Source organism: Bombyx mori, chromosome 17 (assembly GCF_030269925.1).
Source record: "Bombyx mori chromosome 17, ASM3026992v2".
Classification (NCBI taxonomy): Eukaryota; Metazoa; Arthropoda; class Insecta; order Lepidoptera; family Bombycidae; genus Bombyx; species Bombyx mori.
The window spans coordinates 11,236,299-11,253,888 of record NC_085123.1 but is presented as its reverse complement, the minus strand read 5'-3'; the positions used below and the strand labels follow the sequence as shown (position 1 = coordinate 11,253,888).

Here is a 17,590-nt window from a genome sequence, read left to right as displayed (position 1 = left end):
GTCAAACAACAACAATATTTCGATGAAAAAACTGCTGTTAAATAAGCACTGTCTAGGTAACTTCGTAATCTTTCGGCAGTAATTTCACCTTTAATAGACCATTAGATATATCTAAACAAACTTGAGAACTTCAATCTTGTCGAGTTATGGCCTGGAATTTTAATAAGACATCCGCAGTCATTTTTTCATAATCTATGAGTAAACGTTCTGAATATGTAATCGTTTTAATATTTTCTTGTTCGCGAGGAAACTCCTATTCCGTTACGAGCCTATTGAGAGTAGTTTACAAACGTTGCCGTATCAAATATTTACATAAAATACTACTTGAGAAACCACTTAATCCAGCTGAATCCGAACTATATTAAGTAATATTTTATATTACTATAATAACGGGCCTAGCTTCTATTGTCATCGATTAACTGAATAAAATAAAACTTATTAGTTATTAAAACAATTAATACGCCTTCTACTGTACGTTGATGCTAATAGCTCGGAAACTTGTATGCACTTCAAATTACTAGACGGAGTATAAATGTCAATCGTATGAAATCTGAAATAAATAGAAATGGAAAAAAAATTAGGATATCAAATACAATTAAAAAACATTTTTTTTATTACTTATATGGGTGAACGAGCTCACAGCCCACCTGATGTTAGGTGATTACTGGAGCTCATAATCATCTACGACGTAAATGCGCCACCCACCTTGAGATATAAGTTCTAAGGTCTCGAGTATAGTTACAACGGCTGCCCCACCCTTCAAACCGAAACGCATTACTGCTTCACGGTAGAAATAGGCAGGGTGGTGGTACCTACCTGCGCGGATTCACAAGAGGTCCTACAAACAGTGAAAATTACGGACCTTTGCAATTTCACCTGGTCCATGCGTCAGATTGTTTATGTTTTTCGTCCAGTTGTCCGTATAACCGTCAACTTTTACTCAAAAGCTATTTGTAGGCATTAGATATAGAATTTGGAAACCCTAAACATAATAAAAGTGTATATAACATAAAAATATAGTAAATAAGTGTAAAGAAAAATGTTTGTTTTCTATGCATAAAAAACTATTCACCCGATTATCATAAGACTTGGTATAGTTATTGTGGGTACTTCAAGGATAGTTGATGTCAAAATACCAACATTATAAGAGAGGTGACATGCGAATACTTTCAAGAAATCGAGGGTTTTTATGGAAATAAGTTATGTCACAGCTGTGCGTGTCGGGGTTTCAATGGTGAATATTTCCAACAGTGCGTTCGAGCTAGCACAGAGCTACGGTAACGAAAAGGACTTGGCAGGAAGTTCTGGTCTTTCGGTGCTTCGGACATTTCGACTCTTGCGTATATTAAAACTGGTACGCTTCATGCCGAACTTGAGGCGACAGCTTTTTGTAATGCTGAGGACAATGGACAACGTTGCAGTATTTTTCTCCTTGCTTGTTCTATTCATCTTTATATTCAGGTAAATATGTTTTCGAATTGTATATTAGGGCAATGGATATTATGCTGACAGATTAAAAAAATGAATATAAAGTGTGAAATCATAAAAATGCAAATAGGAGCCTTGTATTATTTAGGTACTTTTATTTTACCGAAAAGTATTGTATAATTTGATTTTTAATTATGATTAGTAAATATTCTTCTAAATCATTTTAGTTTTAAATTTTAATAAAAAAGAAAGTAAATAATGATTAAATTAATTTGTAAATTAAATTAAAACAATTTTTTTGTTCATTATTATGTTCTTACTATGATTTATTAAACCAAATCTAAAAAATTTAAATTTTTAAACTGACCTTGAAATTCCTATATCTATTTCCTGTTACAAAACTAGATCCTTAATGTTGTCTGTGTTTCATGTGTTATGTAGCTACTATTATACTATACTAGATCACAATCCCAAGCAATCACCCCGATTGCTGAATCCGATGTTTCATTTTTCCGTAGCAAAAGAAGAGTAATTCGAACGTTCATAAAAAATATATATGAAATTCCGAATATTTCTACTTATCTGTCACACCCGCATCCCTTAACCTGTGCACTAACTGTGAGTGAGCTATCCTACTTTCTTTCTTATCCTCATACGTCTGAACCATCTCTGTCTTTGACATTCACTATACACAGCCACTTTCCACACTCTTTACAACTTTACCTCTTGTATTTATAATATTTTTACATCTTTTTTCAATCATCATTGTCACATCACGCTTTCGTGCTTATTGTGTACTTCAGTTTGTTCACACCTCGCACCAAATCATTCACATTAGCCTCTCTTGACATATGTATTTACTCTATATGTATTATATATCCTCCCGTTGTGTGTGGTAAGGATTGTGAAGAAACCGTATTATCTAATCGTATATTGCGTGATAACGTTCAGCATCCTCGGTATGAACCTCTTCGGGTGCAAATTCTGCGAGAAAGACCAGCATGGCGAACAAGTGTGCGACCGAAAAAACTTTGATACGCTCTTGTGGGCCTTTGTCACGGTGTTTCAGGTATTAAAACATTTTCAATTAAGAAACCTAACAGACAATCCAGAAACAGACTGAACTTGCAACATTACTTAACGCTTACAAAACGGGTGCCCGTCAGCGGTCAACACTCTCATGACAGTTTGACAATCCCAATAACAGAAGACTGTGGTTGTGACGGCTAATCGACTAACCACGCGAGTACACAGACAACAGTCCACTTTGCTGCAAGACGTGCCTTAACCAAGCCTGCAACTACCGGGGGTCGTGTTTCTACAGTCCCCGTTGCAAACACGGCGCTTGCAGCATCGTGCGTTGTCAAATAAGCGTTCAGTTGCGTAACCGCTACTCTAGTCCCCGCGTAGTGAGTTAGAAGCATCGTAACAGATCGTTCCAATACCATCTAGTGTCACGTTCACGTTGTCATGCCGTTTCGTGCAGTATCCCATCAGAAGTTGTCGAGAGCACATTAATTAGTCCAGAGAGCTTGGTTGAGTAGTAGGTTAGCTTGAGGTCGTTTGGAGCCGAGTTTCGGGTTTATCTATTCGTCAGTTCCTGTGTCCCCATAAACTACAACCGCACTCAGTTCAAACAGGATCTACCACTTTGCATGCCGCTTCTTTTATTCAGGATTCTTATATGAAATTACTAGATCAAGGTCACCTTTCATCTTATTGTCTATTGTAATATATGTATATACATATGTATAGATATAAGAAAAATAATTTATATAAAGATCTACTAGTTTCGTAACAACCCCGAGCATCCTTTTATTAATCTTTACTTACAATCTTAACTTTCAAATACTTTCCCCTTTCTAAAATCTCTCTACTTCTTATTAATTAAACAAATATTAAAACGATTCACTCATCTAATTTTCCTTTCTATGATTTCATCTGCATCTTCAGGATGAATTTATTTATTTTGAAATTAATTAATGCATTATTAAAATGAATGATGACGAAAAATGTTATTTAAATAAATTTGATTGCACTTTTCTTTCGCCTGTTTTGTGAAAATTATGTTTTGACGCATTTACATATACATACCTTTGTTCGTCATAATTTTATAATTGAGGCGTTTTATTTAAATATGAATGAATACTCATGTTTAAATTAAGTTTATCGAGAAATTTGCACTTACATAACACGAAGTCAATTAAAAGTACCTTCGTTACTTAGAATTAACAAAACCGTTGGTGGTAGCGTTCCAACGGCGATAACACTGCTTAACCACGTAGCCCACGATGAATAATTACTTCATTACCACCAGTATGTAAATAAATAAATTAGCGTAGAACTAATAATGGTTTAATTATTTGGAAAGTCATAAAGTACATAAATATTCCTAACACACATTTTCCGTATGTGCACCAAATTAAGTAATAAACATCCCGATGAATTATTCTCGAATAATAATACATGTTTATTTTTACGCATTGTTTAATAAAATAAAATCTAACGATACTTACAAAGCGCTGATAGGTGGCATCAATTGTTATGAGCCGTGTTACAATAGCGTTGAGAGTTGAGAGCTTGCAGTGTTACCGTCGTGATGCTACAGGGACCAGATCCTATCAGTCGCGGTTATGCGCATAGCATTTCCTTTTTCTTTCATTTTTCCATCGGGCCCGCGACGTGCAGTATACTGGGCATGTATCTATTCGGTGGTAAGTTTTGCAAGTACGTCGAGGACAATGGCGCCGAGCGTGATTGCACCTGCCCCGAGATTGTTTCGCATCATCCCAAGTGTGAATGCGACAGGAAACATTTTAATAACATCCTTTGGGCGACGGTCACCGTTTTCCAGGTAAGCCTCGCGCGACCCTCGCTACATTAGGAGTTATGTCGGTTTATTTGCGATCCCGTTTAAGTATGTCCTATAGGATAGCGAACGCGTCTTTCTCGTAACCACCAATCTATATTTGCGGAGCTTTTGAGTTGTTTGTCTTATTCAACAACTTTGTTTGTTGGAAAAGATGAATCTAAGACGAGGTTAAATCCCTTACTTGATTGTGAATCGTTGGAATTGGCACAAGCGAGAGATACGCCGTGATAGTTTTGTTTGATTAGTCTGAATGTATTGCATCGTATCGCGCTGTAGCTAGTTGCATCTTGCTTTAGTAGCGAATAGTGGCGTTAGTACGAAGTGCTGGACCCCTACGCTTGTGTACTCAAATCGCCGTCTGTGTTCCCTTCCATGTATTAGTACACACTAACACAACACAACACTTACTAACACAAACACGCTGATTACTAACAAATGTTTCGTTTTTTTTGTTTTTTTGTTTTTATTGTTAATTTTTTTTTTACATTGATTTTACTTAACAATTATTACAAACACCAAGAGGCACGACTTGAACACAATATGACAGCACACCTTGCTTATTTTGATTTATTAAAGATAATTTAATATTTGGAAGATATTTGATGTGGTAGAAAGACTTACACTCCCGAGCGAAAGTCCTTACTTTGATATGAACCTTTCAGGTATTAACTCAAGAAGACTGGAACGTTGTACTGTTCAACGGAATGGAGAAAACAAGTCACTGGGCCGCTTTATATTTCGTTGCACTTATGACTTTCGGGAATTACGTACTGTTTAATTTATTGGTAGCTATACTGGTTGAAGGATTCAGTTCGGAGGTAGGTTTGATTCGCATGTAAACGCTTTAGACCGTGATTAATCCGTGAATAAACTACCACGAGTCATTGAAATATTTTAGCGAAATGAGAGAAGGGAACGTGAGCAACGCGAACTAGCAAAGTCTAAATTATCAAGTGAATGTTTCTCTGAAAACAATGAGTTACAATACGATGAGTCTAATTCGGCATCGCATTCCAGCGATAGTTTCTCCCAGGTACACACTAATTATTATTTTCAAGTACTGTACATCAGCTTGTTAACTGCTATTTATACGATTATATTAATAATACGTACGGCCAAAAGTGAACATCAGAAATATATTATGTCATTAGAATACGTAGTGAAACACTAGTCTTCAACTAATAAATCATTTAGAGAATAACACTTTGTATTAACTAACATAACCATGACCACAAATGTAACCTTTTATATAGAATGAAATAAAGAACTATTGGAGGTCCGCCGATGACGTTAGAAAAGCCAAAGACGACGTAAACGGCCACAAGGATAAAGCGATGAAAACTAAACGTAAATCTAAATCTTCACACCATCCGACCCTGTGCAAGGACTGCGCCCAATCAAACAAATGCAATATACAAAAGGTAAGACCTGAGACCCAAAGCTGCTACATGATGGTATACCGTAATGTATCATAGCAGTAAAAAATGTATCATAACACTCATCTTATATTAAATAGTTTAAAACGATCCGTTTTGACTAGGAATCAAAGATGCTAGCAAGCAATGCAGGAGTAGCTGAATCCGCAGCAGTTCCAATGATAACCCACACTGCAGCTACACCACAAGACTCACCGTCAACAACCTTGGAACCGGGAGCTTCGTTTAGAGATTTCAATATGACTTTGAGTCTGGAGCGATCATCCATGCTCTCTAGTTTAGATTCAATCGATCGAACATCTGTGAGTATTGGATTAAATCCGACTGTTTTTTAACTATCAAAAAGCATAAGGGTCAAGTTTTATGACATAAAATTATTTCTTAATTTAAATGTACATAACTTACTAAAGTTTTTAGAAAGCTCAAATCGTACTTTTGTAAAAACGCCTCATTAACCTGATTTTTTCTAGAAGTATCACATGTTGCATAATATCAATACATAAAACGGGAACAATATTTTCAATTCACTTCAAATATCATTCTAATTACAATGGTCGTAGTCACATATTCCATGTGTAAATTTAATTTTATTTTAGCAAAAGTCTCCTACTAATATTATAAAATTTATAACATCCAATAGCACCGAACCAATTTCGAACACAAAAAGGCAAAAAAATACAATATCCCCAAGAGCTTTATTTTTAAGAGTGTAATTTCTTACTGTATTTTTTCGTTGCCTATGAAAAATAAAGAATGATAAAACTCATTCATAAATCAACTTATATAAAATACAAAATATTCGAACATTTGAATAGCATACCATTGTTTCTTACTATCAATTTCAATCAAATAGGACCATAAGTAAAAGTTATCGAAACTGCTAGTTTTGGATCATGATTCTAACAAACGTCATGAGCCGTTATAAGAGTATCAAAGTTTTTCTATTACATATTTATAAACATGCCTATCAATATACTGGCCCGACCAACTTTCCGCAATCAGAAACTAATAGGAAGTTTTTTGACTTTTATAAATCATCTTTATTACATCATGAAAAGGAACATATATAATTCATTTCAAGAGAGCAAAATCTACTATTGTTCATTCTCAATCGATATTAAAATATATTATTTTTAGTTATTCATCTACACAGTTAATATCTTCAACGTATTAAGACTGCAATCAGTCAATCAGTCAATTACTGGTGGTATGACCACTTGAGTCTGCGCGGGTAGGGTGGGGCAGCTGTTGTAACTATACTTGAGACCTTAGAACTTATATCTGAAGGTGGGTGGCGCATTTACGTCGTAGTTGTCTATGGGCTCTTAACACCAGGAGGGCTGTCCACCCATCTAGGCAATAAAAAAAATCAGATTGGTGACCTCAAACTTTATTAAGCATTTATTGAGCAGTAGGGTATTGGTAAAAACGAAATTGGTACAAATATATAAATGGTTTCAGTGCGCAAGTATTCCCGGACTACTCAAACCACCGAATAGCTACACGCTCACACTCCATTCAGCTCAGGCTCAACTCGGTGCTGAGAAAGCAAGACTTCCTCCGTTAACACTGGCGCCTCCTCCATTAACCCTCGCTCTTCCACCGCTCCGGACCTCTTCACCGAGTCCCACAACTCCAACCACACCAAAATCAATGCCGTCTCCAGTGTTACCAGAAAAAAATCTACAGGTCACAATAGCCAAAGACGAGAATTGCTTGACCACGAGTGACAAATCTAGTCTACTGAGTTCACAAAAGTAAGTTTCATTGTTTATTTTTTTCGACAATTATTTACGTTTACAATAAGAACTGATTTTATTCGGTAACTAAATAATACAAAGTATCAAAAAAAAGAAGGAAAAAGGATTTCAACAAAATAAAAGGAGTATTAATGTAGTCGAAGTCAACCAAATATGCTTTATTAACAATAACTCAAAAACTACTGGTCCGATATTAATAAAATTGAAATTGGACCAAAGGAGAACCACTATTCTTTCAATAAAAAAAAACATGTTTAGATTAACATAGAAAAAAATACGAATGAATAAAAAAAAAGCGAATAAAAAACCTCAATTTTTTAAGTCCCTTAAAAACAACGTTAAGCAAAACTAAATTTGCAGGAATATAAGTATAGTTAGTACTACAGCCAACGGTGAGGACAAATGCAGAGTACAAAGAGGATATAGCTGGCGTCTTTCCAAACCAAGTCTGAGAAGGAAACCGAAACAGAGGACCGGATCTGATTCAGATGCGATTGTCTTGAACAATGGGAGAGACCACGCTGTTTGTAACGGTAAGCTTCCAGAGCGCCAGTTAAATTTGACGAACTTTCTAAGCATCATTGCGTCTAAAACTTTTTAGTTTTTCCAAAATTTACAAAAATACACATTAAAACTTAATAGATTCCTTGCGAACGTAGTTGTAATGCCTATATAAATGCTGTATTGATAGAATTGATAAAATAAACAACAATAAACGGGAAATTAAACCGTAAAAGTGGTTTAAATTTGGAATTTAGATTTATTAAAACATCGCAGTTACCTACAGCTATTACGAGTATGTACGGAATCCTAAGACTGATCAACTGTCAATTATTTTCCCAAATGTGTTAAGTAATAACGAAATTGACTAACATAAATGAAATGAGCATATATATGAAAGTTATAACCAGCTTTGGTTTTGCAGTAGACAAGTAAAAATCTCTTTAATTCCCATTTTAATTTTGCTTTACGACTCTTCATTTGGAAAACGTTCTGTGCTAATAATTTCAGACATCCAAAAATGTGTTATATGTACTCTGATCTTATCTGCTATTTCTGCATAATTTTCAGTTAATATAACTAATTTTATATGGTTAATGCTAAACAACACCAAACATTGGATACCTTTGTAATGAATTAGTCGTAGAAAATTTAACTATAGAATTATAATACTAATGACCTAAAAAAGTGTACATTTCTTTCCCAGGTCATTCATTTCAAATGCGCGATTTGATCATTTTGTTTTTTTACACTGTGTTTTGTAGTAGAATGGGTAGGATCTAGTTCGTTTCTAGTCTAATTTTTGCCGCAAAGGAGCATTGCATCCCGGCTTAAAAAGTGGAACAGTCATTATTCTATACAACAGGGACTTAAACCTTTAGTCTCTAGGTGCGTGGTGGCACGGTGATGCCATAACCACTTAACACGAGATGGATCGTGAGCTCGAGAAAACTTTCTAAGGAAAAATAATTAACTACTTTACAATTTTCTTATCGAAGCCTTCTCCGCTATAGGATCAGGTCTTAGGAAGAACGAGCTGCTTCTGTCGTCATCGATAGTGATCAAGAACGACACCCAGTCGGAATACCCAAACAACCGATCTCGTTCACAACTTCCCGCGCCCAGAGTATTATCTGCACCAGCCATGAAAGTATCTGCGCAAAACGCTCCCTTATTACCTGATGTAAGTATTACTTTACCATAACCATACTATTCCACTGAGAAACAGGCTCACAACATTTCCTATCACAAAGGGGTCATTTCATACCCAAAAAAAACATTTTCTACCCAAAACGACATTTCCTACCGAGCGGCAGCGGAAGGCTTAGTGCAGGACAGATTTTGATTGCAGGAGAGATTAAAATTTCTTCTATTCGCCAAAACGTACCGCTGGTAGAAGTATATCATGCATAGGAATGATATTCATGATATGATATCATCATACCGCATAATGGTGTATCTCCTCCTACTATCATCGTACTCCCCAAATTCGAGGATTGTGTCCACCTCCATCCATGAATTTCGCCATCACGGAGCTATACCATCTTCGACTACTCGGAGGGCAACGTAGACAGTAGAATCAAGGATGGTGCGAATCTGGTCAGACCAACGCGTTGGATTGCACCCTCGCGATCTTTTTCTTCCACTTTCCAGTAATAACCAGTTCTTCAATATTATTTTCGTCTTTCCTGGCAGTGTTTCCGAAATACTTTAGGATTTGCTTGAGACAGAAAGCCTTGTTTTGATCTTGAGCTTCGCAAGTATAAATATCTGTTCAGGTATAAATCCGATCAGCGTTACCTACAATGTGTAGAAGGCCATTTTCGAAGCTTCAAAGAAAATAAATTCCTATCTACAGAAAATAACATTAATTCAGGCAGTCATATTTAAATAATTGCCGCGTATCTCAATGGACCGTGCACTGTCTACTGACCTGTCTTCGTTTTCAGAACGCTCAAATACATCGAGCTGCTTGCTTTTTCGTCTGGTACGATCGTATAGTACGCAGACCCATCACATTTAGTGCATAAAAAAATATTAATAATGTTTAAGATTTTTGTGCACTCGTTTATTTGTGTACTCGTGCTCTATGCGTTGACACAGTAACAACAAACAAACAGTGGCGCGCGAGTGACTCCAACAAAATTTCACATATATGTCATAGTGAAGCACTGCTGAAATTCACTAATATAAAAAATATACAATCCAATCTTCTTGGTCCAGTACATTCGGATGTTTTTTTTTTCTTACCTAAGCAGATAGATAGCCTTGAGAGGCTATGTCAGCGTGACCCAACAAGTAGATGAGCTCACCTGACGAATTCGGATGAGGAACACGGTGATACAGATCGCACTACAAGCATTTTAAATATTTGTATGAAGTCCCTTTTATAATGCTCACGTTATAAAATTACTTTATTTTTGTCAGGTTTCATGGAAGGCTCCGGAAGCAGGCTTTTCCTCGGATTCGACTGTACGACTTGACGCGGTTAAACCACACCGACTATCACTAACCAATGACTACATAACCGGTAGGTACCAGGACCTAAGATGATGTTTTTCTCTATTTAAAAACATTTACAAAGTGAAGGAAAGATATCAAAAAATTATTATTATGTTCATACGTAGCTACATTATGAAAATAAAAACTTAAAGAATGAGGCATTAGCACTAAAAATGCTAAAGACAGATTGCTCTAATTACATAGTGAAAATACAGGTGAAAAAAAGAAAAGGCATAATAGTGCCTATGATGCGTCTTCAAACAAAAACTACTCTTGTGGGCTTAATAATAAGATTAAACGACTCTGATACCTATGCTTCACACACAGAAATTACTTGAACGGCAAACCGGTTCCATTAATCTTTCCATACACCTGTTTACAGAATTAGCTTTAGTTTATGTAAACTGTTTATTTCAATAAACTCTAATAACTGTATCTAGTAACAACAGTGTCGGAAGTGAAATCTAGCAACTTGACTCCGCCTCCTGCGACAATATCCCGAGTTCCGTCGTTACCGCGGACTCCGAGGAACGAAGTATCCACGCTACCGACAAGACCTAATAATCAACCCCTTCCACTCATTAAGCAGATTAATGAAGAGGTACGTTAGACTGTAACATAAAATAATTCTACTACACTTGCGTCCATAATAAAGTATTCTCGTTAACGTAACGTAACTTTTCTTTCCTTTTCTTTACTACTTACTCTTTTATTTTCTCTTCAATGTATGTATACTAATTTGTAGTGCTAATTAGTTTGTTAAATAAAGACTTTTATTTATTATGATGAATTTAACACTCTATAAGATAGCTGGTGAAAAAAATCACATCGACAAACCTATGGCTCAAAGTTATCTAAGGATGTCCTATTAAAATAAATTTCCGTAGCCCTCTACGAAAGGATTTTGTCAGATCGTAACTTACAATACCATAGTCGGTGTAAACGACAAACTCTATGATATTTTTAGTGACAGCCCTAACTCAGTGTCCTCTATAAGAAAACCTACAAAGTAATATGCATTTAAGCCACAAATCCTCGAATCAATCCTCATGAACATAATTAAAACTACTTTTGCGGCTTAATTTTCCTTTCATTGTTATCATTTTATTATTTCCAACCTTTTAGAATACATTATAGTTTTCGTGGTCACGGGCGGTCAAAGTGATTAAACACTATAATAAGTTTTAATTTCGTGAAAGGCTTGTTAAAACTGGAGAATATATGTAAAATAATACATTCATAATTTCATTTGAAAGATAATATACGAACGAATTTATCTGAAGTAGAACTTAAAACAACGTAAATATTTATTGATATTTAACAATGTTAAAAATAAATAACAGTTTAAAAAAACTACAAAAACACGATTTTAAAGAAACTCCAACAAAAAAAAATAGAAAATAAATTTTAATAAATTTGAATTAAAAATAGTGTAAGAAAAAAATATTTTATTGTAAAAAGCGTGGGGTGCTCATCAGGATATCACCAAAATAACCCTTCTACTCATATCTGTTCATAAAATATTTATAACTACTTATACCATGCACCTCACGCTTTTTTTACAATAAAATAATTTTTTCTTACACTATTTTTAATTCAAATTTATTAAAATTTATTTTCTATTTTTTAGTTGGATTTTCTATAAAAGCGTATTTCCTTAGTTTTTTTAAACTGTTATTTATTTTTAATTTTTTAGCTGAATTTAAATTTTTTCAGTTTTTTTTTATTTTATTATTTTAAATATTGAATTGTCATCAGTCCTTAATAAGTATACCAAATTTTGAGTTAATCCAACGTTTTGAAAGGGGTCAAAATCATGTTCAAAGTTTCCGTTACAAACATACATATAGTAATCGGCAAACTTCTTGAGCAAATGACCTTGACTGCGCAGAACCGAATTTTAGATCACTTTGGTGGTGAGGGTGAGGCGCGACGGCAGGGGAAATCGTATCGAGCGCGTTATTGGTAGATCAGTCGAGCCTTGCGTCCCGCACCGCGCCCTCATTCCGCTTGCTCCCAAAAGTACGCTTGCGTACAGTGGAAAGTCTATCGTTATTAATCGTTAAGTTATTTGTTATAATTGCTTGTGGACTTTGTTGCCATTGCTATTTGTTGAGTGTTTGTTGATTTTTTATAAAACATACACTATGCCGTGACAAACTGGTGTAGTACTTAAAAGAAAGGGTAGAAAATTTGTGTACGATGTATATTGCTTCATTATAAAACAGGGGAAGAATGATATGGAAAAATTAAAACAGACTTCGGAAGCAACAAAAACATCAGTGAGTACTGTTAGGTGCATTATTAACGAAGCTAAAGGCTCTGGCTTGCTCGCCGTGTTTCGGACTCCGGGTAAGAAAAGATCAGGGAAGAAGAAAGTTACCGGAATGGATAGTTTCGTTCAATCTGTAATAAAAAGATGTAATCATAATAACTACATAACAAGCAGCGAAACTCCGTACCGTAGAAAGGCTTCGAAAAATTTAAAGAAGATATAAATTTTAATGGCTCGGAATGAAGCTTACGACGAATTATGAAAGAGCTAGGCTTCAGATGGAAGAAAAGAACAGAAAATAATCGGAAGCTGGTAAATGAAAAAAGTAACATTCGATTACTACGAATCGAATATCTTCAAAAAATAATTAATTATAGACAAAAAAGAAGACCGAATCGACCGAGTTGTAAACTACGCCGATGAGCCCTATGTCGACTCATCACGATGATAGCAACTCGGGTGATAAAAACAGTGATGATGATGATGGTCAAGATTATGATAACGAAAAAAAAATTACAAATACCAGCTTCGCTTCAACTGAACCAAGACCTGGCAACAGCTCTAGTTAACTAGTTTGACTTAATAGAAGGAATATCTATTTTACCCCAAGATTAAATTATTACAATTTTTAACCTATATGTTTTGTTGATGTTCTAATAAATATATAAATAAATACATATGTTGATTTTAATAATTTAATAGCATTATGACGCAGAGTAAGTAATGTTTTTGCACGTGAGTGTACCATGCGCAAACTTACCCCCACTACGTCAACAAATGCTCAAGAAGTTTGCCGGTTATTATACCTACGTCTGAAGCTAATAAAAGGGTATTAATATGACTACCTCAACCAACCTATTATAACAAATACATTATTACAGGTAACGATAAGCAACAACGTGTGTATCTTTTCATCACGTTTCGACAGAAGACAATTCAGGTTCAAAGATCTCTTCCGGTTCATGGAGCCAACTGGATGCCTCAAAGAGAAAGAACATTACTCTCTTTATATTTTCGCTCCGGAAAACAAGTAAGATTGGCTTTCGCTTGTCACAGAACTAAATTTATTAAACATAATCAAAAATTGTACGTTTATAAGATAATTAAACGTTATGTATATGTCTATGAACTAAAAAAACTCAACGGATAGTAATCTCATAGCTGAAGAGTTTTTAATTGATTACACAGTCTTAACAAAACTTACTAATAAGTACTTAACTAATGATCTAGGTTCAATTCCCAATGACCGTGAGTTTATTGGTGGTATCGTCATATAGACTGCTCTTCAAATTAAGTTCGCTTTATTTAACACTTCAATGAGTGAACGAGTTCATACGGTGTTGAGTTATAACCAGATCCTATAGATGAATGACCTCATGCGCTTTAAGACCACCTACCCTACCTTATAAACTAGGAAGCACAACCACTTTACGATAGAAATAGGCAGAATGGTGGTATCTATCAGTGCCAATTTACAATAAGCCGTACCGCCAATAAATATACAAATTATAATTTTACATTTTTATTACACGATGCAACTCCTTTATCGTGGAAATTGGCCGTGAACATATACATTTAAAAAAAAATTGATATCTGCCTGCGGGATTCGAAATTCGAACACCGGCATAGTTACACCGAGCGGCTTATCTAATTATATAGTCTACGGCGACTTTATTTTCATTTGTACTGGGGTAGTCTGATACTGAGCTTCCCAGAAGATTCCTTTGCCTCCTGTATACTAACATTAACTACAAACTGACCAGAGTTTTCTTTGAACAGAATGAGACGTTTTTGCGTATGGATAGTGACCCGAAGTTGGTTTGACAATATCGTCTTACTGTTTATCGCATTAAACTGCATCACACTTGCAATGGAACGCCCGAACATACCGCCTGATTCTAAAGAGAGACAGTTTTTATCAAGTGCCAATTACGTATTCACTGCTGTTTTCGCTATTGAAATGTTCATCAAGGTAAGATTCGAGGTTCGAGAATTAGATTTAAGTAATTAAATACATTTTAGAACATAAATAGGTGCCTAATAAATCGACGTACAACAAAACAGTTAACTAATTTTATTATTACATTATTTATTTTAGTTGGTTTCAATATTTCGATTGGATGAGATTGTGCTTGTATTCGACAAATCGGAACAGAAATCAGAGGTTACTTGTTTGGTAACTGTTAATTTATGTACTGTTTATATGTACTAACGCATCACTAGGGGCCCTAAAATCTACACAGGGTCGCAAGCCTACTGGTACTTTTCAAAATCTTCTCTCAGAGACACGATACAGCAACCGTACGATGAATACATGGATTGCTAAGATATTCGTCTCATTTGCTAACTTAATTTTTGTTAAGAAATAAGTTTAAGATACTTTTTCATACGAATAGCAGCTTCAAAAGACCAGAACCGCATATATTCGATTCATTTAATTAATTATTGAACAAGCTCTTTTCGTAAGCATAAAAAGTGCTGAATTATCGTATTGATTCATTTCACTGTCGATAACTTTTTCCTACACATAAATACGGTGTTCCTCGCAGGTGGTTGCATCAGGAATGTTTTATGGGCACGAAGCATATTTCACATCAGGATGGAACATAATGGACGGTTCGTTAGTGATCATATCAATCATTGATTTATTAATGTCATTAGTATCAGAATCAAGTCCACGGATTTTCGGAATTCTCAGGGTAAGGAAGATTTAGACGCTATTCAATTTCTAACTATCGTTTATGATTAAATGAATACTGTATTTTTCTTGTACCACGTTTTTGATACGAATTAAAAAGCATAAAACGTCTTTCTCCATATTTTGTATAACATTATCATCCAATCCCATTTCCGTATTTCAAGTTCCCAATTCTAAGATTTATTTTAAAACCAATCACAAAACAACGTAAATTAAATCTGGATCAAATAGATGCCATTTATTTTCTTTTCGTTCAGCATTTAAACTGTTTGGGAGTGCTCATTGTCTCAAGACCCCATAAACATTCTTCAGATTTTTGCTTATTTTCCTTCCACTAATTGATTCTTAATCCTCATCAGGTATTCAGATTACTCCGTTCTTTAAGGCCGTTAAGGGTAATCAACAGAGCTCCCGGCTTGAAGCTGGTGGTTCAAACGCTACTTTCGTCTTTAAGACCCATCGGAAACATCGTGTTGATTTGTTGCACGTTTTTCATAATATTCGGTATTTTAGGAGTCCAGGTAAGTTTTATTTATAAATCCGCACTTTATTAATAATAAGGCAGGTATTGTAATAATTATTATAGCATTTCTACTATAGGAGGAAGACTGTTATTACTTGATCCCCAGCGCTTTACCAATGCTCTTGGGTAGCATTCGTAAAATGACTATTGTAATACGCCAATATCTCAATATCCAATATCCTCCGCATTCTCATAATGATGTCCGTCATCATTATCATCATCATCATCAACAGCCCACAGTGGTTCAATGCTGAACATAAGCCTCACCCAATTTACCTCACTCAGCCCGGGCTGAACGTCCATAGGCTGTCCATAACTTTAGCTACTTCGTATTTCCCAGCCATTTTTTTTCACAAAACACGCAAAAATCTTAACATTGTAATAAAGTTTCAGCGTTATTACCTACAATGTCTTCATTGATGTATATTGATGTTATCATAATAAAAGCCACATTTCGTATCAAAATATACCGCTTGGAATTGCGTGCTCAATTTTGCGATATTACTAATCGATCTTAATCATTATATCGCTATAATTTTCAAAGGGAAAGATCGCAAGTTCTATCAATACAACGCTTCGCTTCTTACACTTCATAAACATCTAATTTCATCTTCGCTAATTACAAATACATGAACTAAAACATTACCTGAAATCACGTAATGGGATTCCTTCGAGACACGTCACATTCCGCGGAATGTATAATTATTTCGCTCACACATCACATCGTCTGATCTAATCGTCTCTCGGATTACACGTAGTTGTAAAACAATTACAGAGTAACAAAATTTTCGAACACGATGAACAAGCTTCACTCACAATTTACATTTCGACATAATTTACTTCACGACATTGCGAATAATTCGAGCAGTATTTATTTACTTTAAGAATAAGATGTCGAAAACAAAATCTTCTTTCACTTCTATTTGTAGTGGTTACGATGTGTCAAATATTCAGAGATTGAAGAAACTTCTCTTTTATTATATGTTTATGTGCACTATACACTATTCCAATTACGAAGTCCCTTGTGACATTTCTTAGAACGTAACTCTTCACATTTCGCAAAATTTTAAATAGCAATCATTTTTTGTTCATGGCCGTAAACATCTTTTAAAAAATACACAATCAATCTAAATCATTACACAATTAATTCACACACACATTAACATAATAATAACATCTGTCTCATGAGACTTCGTAATTGGAATAGAGTATAGAGGATATTGCTAATAAAATCGAAGAGGTTCTAATGAACTTGAGTTTAAGTAGGTTCGTATTTTGAAAGCAAGTAAATTGTAAAGTAAAGTATCTAATATCTTGTTCTATCTCAGATTATTCAATAGCGTAGAAGATAAACATCAAACAGCAAAATACATATTTGAAATTCAAACGTATAATTTCCGTTTGTCAGGGGAAAAGATTTTTTTGAGAAAAATAGAAACAGAAGGTCGTGTAAACCTTATTAATATTCTATATGCTACACGACTACATCAAAGTAAATCAAATTCTGACATAAAAATATGAAATGGAATAAATAGAAAGATGATAAATTCGATTTTACAAACAAAAAAAAACATGGTCACAAACAAAATACACTT

At 34.8% G+C, this 17,590-nt stretch overlaps 1 protein-coding gene and 1 long non-coding RNA gene across 3 annotated transcripts in view; one reads left to right on the top strand and one right to left on the bottom strand.

Annotated features, from left to right (window-relative positions):
• LOC101744910 (voltage-dependent T-type calcium channel subunit alpha-1G) overlaps positions 1 to 17,590 on the top strand; it is a 187,666-nt gene that overhangs the window by 164,010 nt on the left and 6,066 nt on the right. Inside the window, exons 17-31 of one of the 2 annotated variants that reach the window (XM_062673401.1) lie at positions 1,252 to 1,461; positions 4,117 to 4,282; positions 4,963 to 5,118; positions 5,199 to 5,333; positions 5,554 to 5,721; positions 5,841 to 6,038; positions 7,198 to 7,493; positions 7,857 to 8,029; positions 9,011 to 9,180; positions 10,425 to 10,527; positions 10,940 to 11,100; positions 13,656 to 13,804; positions 14,554 to 14,746; positions 15,324 to 15,473; positions 15,832 to 15,993. In XM_062673401.1, coding sequence (XP_062529385.1) covers positions 1,252 to 1,461; positions 4,117 to 4,282; positions 4,963 to 5,118; positions 5,199 to 5,333; positions 5,554 to 5,721; positions 5,841 to 6,038; positions 7,198 to 7,493; positions 7,857 to 8,029; positions 9,011 to 9,180; positions 10,425 to 10,527; positions 10,940 to 11,100; positions 13,656 to 13,804; positions 14,554 to 14,746; positions 15,324 to 15,473; positions 15,832 to 15,993 — 2,590 coding nt within the window. Of the gene's footprint in view, positions 1 to 1,251; positions 1,462 to 2,379; positions 2,498 to 4,116; positions 4,283 to 4,962; positions 5,119 to 5,198; positions 5,334 to 5,553; positions 5,722 to 5,840; positions 6,039 to 7,197; positions 7,494 to 7,856; positions 8,030 to 9,010; positions 9,181 to 10,424; positions 10,528 to 10,939; positions 11,101 to 13,655; positions 13,805 to 14,553; positions 14,747 to 15,323; positions 15,474 to 15,831; positions 15,994 to 17,590 lie in introns of both variants that reach the window. The other variant, XM_062673402.1, reaches the window with a different exon arrangement.
• Positions 119 to 17,587, bottom strand: LOC134200465 (uncharacterized). Its single transcript, XR_009975408.1, has 2 exons — positions 16,642 to 17,587; positions 119 to 550 (listed from the first exon to the last, which is right to left on the bottom strand). It is a non-coding gene; the product is annotated as an uncharacterized LOC134200465 (long non-coding RNA).